A 9,986-nucleotide genomic window follows, 5' to 3' on the forward strand; every position below is an offset into this window, starting at 1 on the left:
TGATCTCTCCATAGCCACGTCTTTCTCACTAGACACCTCATCACCACCAGGCTGATATGGTTCATCCTCTACACTATCATCACAATCATGGCTATCTGAGGATTCATCTGAGCTAAACAAAGCCACAAAAACTGTTTGGGGCTGTTTTTCCTTAGCAATTGATCTTCCATTAGTTCCAGTAGCAGCTGCTCTTGTTAGTGACCTCCTTCCATATGGTGCAGCAGTTTTTACATTCTTAGAGTCTTTTTTTGGTACATCAGACTTTTTGGTTTCATTCAATTTAGACCATGATTTAGGAATTGCAGTGGGTTGGGCCATTCTTTTTGGTGGGATGTTGGGCTTAGTTTTATTGGGTTGGGCCATTATTTTTTGTGGTGGATTGGACTTAGATCTAAGAATTACAGTGGGTTGGGGGTGTATTTTTTCTGATAAGTTTGGTTTACCAACAGAAATTGAAGTAGGTGGGATCTTTTGTTTTGGTCCTAGAGACAAGTTATCAGTAGACTTTATTGTGGAGACTGTTTTTTGGGTAGGAATAGTGGTGTCATTTGGTTCAGAAGTTGCAGTAGATGGTGTTATAGTGGGAATTTGTTTGGTTGTGACATTGGTGTTAGGGTTTGGGGTGCGAATAAAGTTTTGTATCACCATCAACTCCTTGCCTTTAGATGACACTGATTCTTCTTCCTCACTATACAGAGGTTCAGAGACTCCATGTTCGTAGTACACATGAATAACCCCCTTGCTCTTCTGAGCAAGATAACACATCTCCATGAGCTCCTTATCATCTGTTATATATCTTAGACCAGTTTGCAAAGGCTTATTAGGCACCAGCTATCAAGATTGAGTCACCTTATCATATACAATATTCTTGTGGTAATCTCGGACAAAAAGACATCCAATGTGTCTATATCAACTCCCAGCAACTTAGAAATCTCTCCACCGTTGTAAGACATACTTCCATCAACTTCTATAATAAATGACCCTCCATGGTGAAATCTGATGGTAATCAAAGGATCATCCATCTGCAACTTAAAAAAATTGATTGATCAGACTCATTATCTTCAACTACATTACCAAATTGGAAACTCCACAACTAAAACTAAAAACCATGTTGTTAACTGTAAATGCAGTTAACCCTAACACATAAAAAATAAGTTTCCATATTAACAAAAACCTAGTCTATAATTTTATTGGCCTAAGCACTAAGAAAGCTAGTTCCGATCAAACCCTAGCAACTAGCACAAAACACAAGCATGCATACCCACACATTACACTCGAAGAAAACGTATTTAACTATTGTAAATATTAAATTAACAACAATATAAAAAAACAGAGCTTTACCACATATTTTTTGCTTTTTTTGCTTACCTGTTTCAGAGAAACCAACCTTCACAGCTCTCTGTCTGATGCAGATGATGAAACCGATCCTCTAAAGACTGGGTTTTCGACGAAAATCGCTACGGTTACTACAATCGCACAGACGCCATTGATGAGTGTAGCAGAGAAGAAGAGACTTCTGTTTGTGTTGTGTTTTGAGAGGGAGAGACAATATGTTAGTGTAACGTTGAGCGAGGGAGGTTTTGAGCGTAAAACGACGTCGTTTTATGTCATTTTGGCGGCACAGCAAACACTATGTCATTTCTGTTTTTCTAGTGTGTCACGAAGGAGTCCAACTTAGCTTTTTGGTAGCGTCAGATGGACAAAATATGCCGGAAGGACGAGTCTAAGTTTTGGAGTGTAACTTCAGCGACGAATATGGGTAACTATTAAGTTCAGGGACTACTATGAGACTTGAGTGTAACTTCTGGGACCACTTTGAGGCTTTACTGGGGAAGTGTGTGGAAATGGGTGGATATGATTTTGGGGCTGTTTTGGTGTTGTTTATATTAAAAGAACTTTGATTTGAAATTGAGAATTTGGAAAGAATAGAGGTTTTGGTATTTTTGGTAAAAGTGAATTTTTGACCAACTTCGCCGAGTCATAACTCATCTTCTAGACCCCCAATTTATGTGAAACTCATTTCAAATGAAAATTAGATTCGTAAAATTTATGCCATTCAAAGAATAGATGAAAAAATATTTAAAACGAGAAAGTTATGCCCGTGCAAAGTTCGGTGCTAAAATCTGGTTTTCTGCAAACTTAACAGATTTTGAGGAAAAAGGGACTATCGCGTACACGACCTGCATGCACGATGCGAGCTATGCTCACTATTTTCTAATCTCGCATACGCAGGGCAAGGTATGTGTACGCGGAACCCAATTTTGAAAGCTCGCGTACACGAGAGTACGCACGCGACGCGAGCACTCTCCCTGTTTTGAATTCTCGCATACGAGAACATAGTCCCGCGTACGCGAGCTCTCTGTTTTAGCCAAAAATGAGAATTTTGAATGTTTAACCAATCCTCTAACTTTTCAAACCTCTTTTACACTTGTTTCAAGTCCGTTAGTGAGCCTTTAGGCCTTGGAATGAGGATGAGCATGTTAAATAAATTGAGGAGGATACATGGAAGGGTTTTGCAAAGTATTAACTGAATTAATGAGGCGTGGGTAACGGTGAATGAGAGGATGATTGATGATGAGTATGTTTGTGTTTTCTCTCTGGTTGTAAGGGTGACAGGGCACTCTATTCCCTCTAATGGTGACAGAGCACCTATTCCCTCTAATAGTGACAAGGCACATTTCCCTCTAATGGTGACAGGACACTCTCCCTCTAATGGACAACCGATGTGCTGAGATATTTGTGCGCAACAGAAAGATAATGCACGGATTAGCTACCGGACATATCGGTTGGCTGTATAACCGACAAATGAGCTCATTAGCTATACAACAGACATACATCATATGCATTTGTTTATTTTATTTGGATGTGCCATAATTGGGTTTGCCTATTTGATTATCTCTGCTTAATTGCTATATGCTCTATCTGCTGTAACTGCATTCTATCTGTGATTTCTTTGTCTGTATTGTTTATCTGTGCAACTGAGATGCCCTTTATCTGGCAGAGGAGTGACGAGGATTGTTTCACCAGTGCTTCGAAGGGTTAAGTTAGAATTTGAGTTATAAACTTGAAAACCTTAGATTATATATCCAAAATCTAGTTTGGCTTATTCTCTAAGTTTTAAAATTTGAGTGTCGGAGTTCTAGGATTGCCTCTGGCTTTTCGGGACCTTATATCTTATTTATGTGGGCACCATTACCATGCTGAGAACCTCCGGTTCTCATTCCATACATATGTTGCTGTTTTCAGATGCAGGACGCGAAGCACCGCACTGAGCATTCTGGAGACTCTTGGAAGAGAAGAACTATCTTGAGACTCGGTTGTTGTATTTGGTTTATTTTTTTTATATGTAATAAATTCTCCACCTTGAATTTTGTATTTTGTCCTCCTAGAGGTTGCTTTGGAGAAACAGGAATTATGTTTATCTTTTGGTTTACTTTTGAGTTGTATATATATATATATTCTAGCCAGCTTAGCTTACTTGTGTATCTATCTTTTGAAACCCTATTTAAATACTTGTCTCTTTGGTTCTCTATATAAGCCGTCTATCCTATCGCTTTTCGAGTGTGACGCGTTTTCAGTCTTGTTTTGATCATCCTTTCTTCTAAGGCTCCTAGTTAAACTATTTTTCATATAAATATATTTATGTATTTTTGCTTTAGAGGTCGTAGCGTCTCACCAATTTTGATTTACGTCTTAGGTGTAAAGCTCTGTGTGGCAGGGTGTTACAACATCCGCGGCGCGGGTAGGGTAGCAACGGGCGTAAACCCGCCGGGGTGGACTACGTAACCCGCCAAAAAAGACAAACCGGGCTGGAAATCTAAGACCACCAGACTTAAAAAGTCCGTCTAACTCGCACTGCTTAAACCATAGGCTTTGGCAAAGGCGGGGGCTTTTCTTGCGGGCCTAGTGCTTTTTTTTACCAGGAGCGTTTTTGCAAAAAACTTAGTTTATGATTATGTGTATTACATATTTATAATTATAAAGACTTTAATGTTTGTAAATTTAGAAATTATAATTTTTTTATATCTTTTTTTTGTTGCTCACGGTATCTCCCAATCCGATAAGTCTTCGTCGCGGATCTGAGCTGTATTTAAGGGTTTTTAGAAATTATAAATTTATCGAAATGATTGTGAAATTATATATATTATTTAACATTTAATAGTAAAAAAAAAAGAGATTTAGTTGACCAAGTCCGCCAACCCGCCATTAGACAAGACGAGAAAAGGTTTTAGAACTGCCTCCTTAAATGGGGCAGGATGGACCAGCCCGCTAGAAAGAGGGTTTTTGGCTGGACGAGATGGGATGGTTTCTCCATTTGTCATCTCTATCTGCGAGTGAGTCTCCCTCTTAGTATATTACCATGATCACAATTTAAAAATGAATGGTGCATTATGCAACTTGTAAGATTAATGTACAGGTTATAGAAGAGTATTATATAAATAAGTCATTTTTCTATCATGAGTGTTCTTTTTTTTTTTCTTTTGACCTATTTTTTTCTTCTTTTTTATCTCAATATATTTTTTTTTATCTTTTTCTCTTTTTCTCCCTGGTGAAGAAGCAGTAGAAGGTGAAGAGGAAGAGTTTTAAATTGTGCAGAACAGAAATGAACCAAAATGGCCAACTCCACTGAACCGAACATCATTCATGTGCTGAATAAAACGTCATAAACATTTAATCATCAAGAAAAATTTTTGGTATTTTATTTAAAATATTTTCCTAAAAAATCTATATATTTTTTATATTTGTGTTGGTGGTATCATAAAATTTATGTGGTCCTTTTTAAAAAAAAAAAATTGGAGAAAAGGACAAATCGATTCCTAAGTTTTTGGTCCTCGGACATTTAAGTCTACAAGGATTTAAAAATACATTTAAGTCCCTGACCTCTTCACAATCTGGACATATCGATCCTTGAGTTTAATTTGTCCAATTTTAAAAATTCTCTCACGTGTGCATCTCTATCAACCAGGTCAGTATAACAGGAGTCACGTCTGATTTTTCCGTTAAATCTGACAAATCCAAGTGAACATGAGGGATCAATATGTCCAGATTTTGAAAAGGTTAAGGACTTAAATGTATTTTTAAATACTCAAGGACTTAAATGTCTACGTACCAAAAAATGAATGACCTATTTATCCTTTTCTCAAAAAATTAGTAATATTTTAAAAACTTAATTAAGACTCATCATAAAAATAATTTTTTATTCATCATCCCTCTAAATCATATTACATTAGTTTTTTAAGTTAACACATACCTCTCCTCTCTTTCATAAAAAATATAAACTGTAATGAATCTCAGAGAATTATCTGAAAAGAGTCTCATATCGTGGATAAACACTTGACAAAGATTTTTGTATGGCTTTGAACTCTTCCACCATATGAACTAGCTTTTGTAGTGATATTTTTTTAAGGTCTTGTAGTTTATTACATTGGCACTCTCATTGAGAGTCGGTCAACTAGAAAAGACTACCTACGAAGAATTTTGACCAGTAAAAGACCAAGTGAAGTATTGCAGAATGGAGCCGTTACAATGCCGACTCTTAAAGGCGATGCTATGTTATGAGTCTTGTAGGACCAAACACCTAAAAAAGAATTACACATCAGGGCCTAACATAAAAAGAAAATTTTATAAGACTTTAGACTCTTACCATATAAACTAACTTTTGAAGTGATAGTTCTCCGCAGCCGAGGCCTGGGTCAGATGGCAATCTTGTTTGCCTCCCATAGAGCTGCACCGGGTTCAAATCCTCTTGGAGGAATATTGAACCATTTGTATGTACCCCCATGCTCTTGGAGGAATATTGAACCATTTGTGTGTACCCCCATGTAGTGTGTGTGAGTGGATTGTGTGAGTGTGTAATGTATGGGTGTAATGCCTAGGATTGGGGGCTGTCCAAAAGGTATGAACTTGTCTCCCCGAAGACAAACTTATCACTTAGGAAACTCAGACTACTTTGATTTCAGTTTTTCACATTTTTTTTTTGTCAACGTTAAGATTGCCATTTTGTTTCAGAAACTACCTTAGCATCGTGATCAAGTGGCACATCCGTCTCTCTCACTTTGATATCCAACAAAATTGAAGACTTTGCTATTATTGTTAGACAGCCTCTCATAATTGATGTTGATGGTGCAGTTGGTGCAGCATTGCTCACTGCATGGCCTGCATCAGCATTCACCAAACAAACATGAGAAAGCAAACTGAACTTATTCACCCACGCCTCGAAGGAAACAAATACAAAAAGAGGTAAAAGAATTCCTTTTCTAAAATAAAATTTGTCTAATTTTCTGTTCATCTAAAATTGGGTACAATATAGCAGAATACAACTATTTTTAGTCTCATGTTTATCTCCATTTTTTGTTCGTCCTCATATACTTGCAATAGATTCAATGTACATGTAAAGCACAACATGCTTTAATTTTTATGGACTAATGACTAATGTAATTATTATTAATTAAGTTTATAGTACAAAAGGAGTTGCCAACAGGCTAGAATTTTATCTGTGTTAAAAAATAAAAAAAAATAAAAATTGAGAGGGAAAATTGACAAAGTCAAGACCCTGAAATCTCCCAAATGTAAGAAGATAGCCTTTTCACAGATTGGTCATCAAAAGAGTCATCAAACTGCTTAATCTCTGACACAAAGATCACTGCTTCTTTATATTTCTTTGCTTTACAATAAGCATCAACAACAATCTTGTAACTCATCTCATTTGGCCTGCAATTGTGTTCAATCATATACATAATCACCTCTTCTGCTTCCTTGAACAACCCCTGCCCTGAATAGCCTGCCAAAAATGTGTTGTATGTGAAGATGCACGGTCGAATTCCGTTAGCGGTCATCTCCGAATGGACTCTAATAGCCTCCTGCATGAGCCCTTGCTTGCAGAACCCCTTAATGACAGTGTTATAAGACACAACATCCGGCTTATGACCCGAGCTTTGGATTCCTTTGAGCAATTCTTCGGCTTTCCAACACTCGCCCTCTCGGGCGTGCAAGTCCATCAAGCTATTATAGGTAACAAGATTCGGCTGCAGTCCGATTTCATGAACAAAATGCACCATTTCATGCGCCTTATCGTACAACTTGTTTCGAACAAACATAGAGAGCATGGCATTAACTATGACCAAATCAGGCTTGTATCCATTCTTTTGCAGTTGCTGAAACGTCCTTTCCATTCCCTTAAGGTGCCTGCACTTGGAATATGCTATGACAAGTGTTCTTGAAAGCATCCAACTGGGAAATACCTGGCCATTGTAGATTTCTTTCTCAACTTTCTCTATGCCCTTGATGTTCCCATTCTTGGAATAACAATGAAGCAAAAGCGAGTATGAGGTTTCATTAGGCTTAAAGCCCTTCTTCGCCATGTCCTGAATGACAGATTCAGCTGCTTTCCAATCACCTTGCCTTGCAAGAGCATTTAGAAGAGAATTATAAGTTGTTATGCATGGAGTAAAGCCAGCTTTAATCATTTCCCCATACATTTTTGCAGCATCAACTTCGGATCCACACCGACCATATGCACTAATTAACGTATTGAATGTGTCTTTATCAGGCTCAAATCCGCAGTTCTTCATTTCTCTTAGAACCTGGTTGACATAATTGTGCTTACCCTTATCACCACACACAGCAAGCATGGTGTTCCACGTAGCACGATTAGGAGCACATCTGTTCAACTTCATGTCACAGAAAACCTTAATCATGTCTTTTGATCTCATCTTTTTTCCTAGCATTGCAAGAACCGCGTTGTATGTGCACACATTAGGGACACAACCCGACTCCTTCATTTGGGCGAACAACTTTAACGCCTTGTCTTCATTCCCTGCCTTACCATATGCATTTATAACGGTTGTGTAAGTAACAGCATTTGGCATTACTCCTCCACTGGTCATTGTATCTATGACACCAGCACCTTCATCAAGAAACCCAGCTCTTACATATGCTGCCACAAGCTCATTGTAAGTGACAGCATCAGGTGGGCAATTGTTATCCTCCATTTCCTTTAAGATGCTCAATGCCTCTGCATAAACTCCAGCCTTTCCAAACACCTGCAGCAGCGAATTATAAGTAACAGTTCCCGGTTTATAGCCATTGGATTTTATTTCAGCGAAAAATTTCCTTGCTTCCTCTAGCATGCCCTCTCTCCCACAAGCAGAGATCACAGTGCTGCACGTAAACTCATCGAACTCGAGCCCTTTGTCTCTCATCTCATCCAATAGGCCCACGATTTTACTCCAGGAACGACCCATCTTGCCATAAACATCAAGCATAACATTGTAAGTGACCAAACTAGGATCAAGACCACTCTCCTTCATCTTCTCAAAGATATAAATAGCTCGCTTATACTTTCCAGTGCGAGCATATGCATGAAGAATAGTGGTGTAAGCCTTGATATCAAGAGAGTATTCTTCAACAGGAATTAAATCAAACAGTTTGGATGCAATCGAATGCTGCGATTCTCTCCCTAATATCTTAGCCGTAATTTCAATAAGCTGGTTATCCACCCTCAAACTCTCATCCCCAAAATTCAACAATAACCACTGAAACAACAAAATGGCCCTTTCCCAATTTCCAGAAAGGTCCAAAGCCCTCAACAGGCTTGTCAAATCAACTTCAAGCAACTCAAATTTCGCAGAATCAAAAAAATCATTCAAGCGACGCAAAGGTGACCCAACAATCGAATTGAGCATCAACTTACCCTTTTCAGATAAAAATTCAAACTTTGCATCAAAGACATGGTCTTGACCAATCCTGGGGTCAGAACCTGAATTGGGTTGCTTTCTCTCAGAGGAATCAAGGAGTACCTGTAAAGAAGGGAAATGGGTCATGTCGTTCTGAGTTGGAGTGACAGCAGTGAGATTCTGCAAGTGATGGAGAAGAGAATCCAATTGAAATGATGGTGGCGGAGATGGTGGCGGCGGAGGAGGGTTAAGAGGTGGAAGAATTGTTGTTGGCTTCGATTTCAAAGGCCTTGTGGGTTTGTTTGGTGGCGCCGGTAACACTGGCCTATTGGGGAAGAGGGTACCCTCCATAATTTAGAGAGAGGTAGTGATGATAATGGAAGCAATTGCAGTTCTAGAAATGAGGAAGGAACAAGTGAGAATGGGAATGAGAGACAGTCAGAAACAATGGATTGAATGATCCGTGGTGTCTGGTGAGGATCAAACATCCAGTTATCGAGTATGCAAAATGCAAACAAGGATAGATATTTATTTGTTTATTTTATTGTTATGATTTATGAGTAATACCCTTAGACTTGGGATTTTTTACTTAAATAAATTAACAAATATTTTCCACGTATAAGTTATTATTCCATATAAGTTTATATAAGTCTCTTTAATCTAATTCACCTTACACGTCGTTATCTAACTAACTTTTCAATTAACGCGTGAATATATAACTGCCTTTTTTAAAAGGATTTCGTTTTTGTTTTCGAATTTTTTCAACGTTTTTTATCTACGTTCTCTTCCATTTATGCCTCTTCATTCGTTCTTTACGTTTTTAAAATCAAGCTCTAAAATCAGTTTTGAACAGTTATCTCGTTGTTGAAGATAATGAATAATTTAAGTTTAGATTGTTAATTGAACCAGAAAGAAGTTGACTATTGTTTTAAATCCAATCAAGTGACTTTAGTTTGATTCTAGTTAATGTTTTCGTTAGTAGTTTATGATTCTGTAGGTGAATAATGTTGTTTTTGTTTGTGAAAATTGTTGTTCATCGTTGATGGTTTAAATTGAATGTAATGTAAGAGTTCTGTATTAAAGAAAATATTTTTCTGTATTTGCAGCAAATTTCGGTGTAACACAAAGATAAGTGTATTGTTTAAGAATTTTCGGTGTATGTATGCTGATAAGTTCTGCATAATTCAAAACTCTTCTTCTCCCTCCTCCTCATCTTCTGCTGTTTCTTCTTCTTTTTCATCATCATTATCATCTTTTTTTTTCTTATTCATCTTTTTTTTTCTTGTTTTATCTTCTCAAGTTTCTTCTTAT

At 37.6% G+C, this 9,986-nt stretch overlaps 1 protein-coding gene across 1 annotated transcript; it reads right to left on the bottom strand.

The window, feature by feature from the left end:
- LOC107639204 (pentatricopeptide repeat-containing protein At2g18940, chloroplastic) lies at window positions 6,342-9,202 on the bottom strand. Its single transcript, XM_016342666.2, has one exon. The coding sequence runs from the start codon at window positions 9,024-9,026 to the stop codon at window positions 6,546-6,548; it is 2,481 nt and encodes an 826-aa protein (XP_016198152.1). The 5' UTR covers window positions 9,027-9,202; the 3' UTR covers window positions 6,342-6,545.

This window comes from Arachis ipaensis, chromosome B04 (genome assembly GCF_000816755.2).
Source record: "Arachis ipaensis cultivar K30076 chromosome B04, Araip1.1, whole genome shotgun sequence".
NCBI classification, from domain to species: domain Eukaryota; kingdom Viridiplantae; phylum Streptophyta; class Magnoliopsida; order Fabales; family Fabaceae; genus Arachis; species Arachis ipaensis.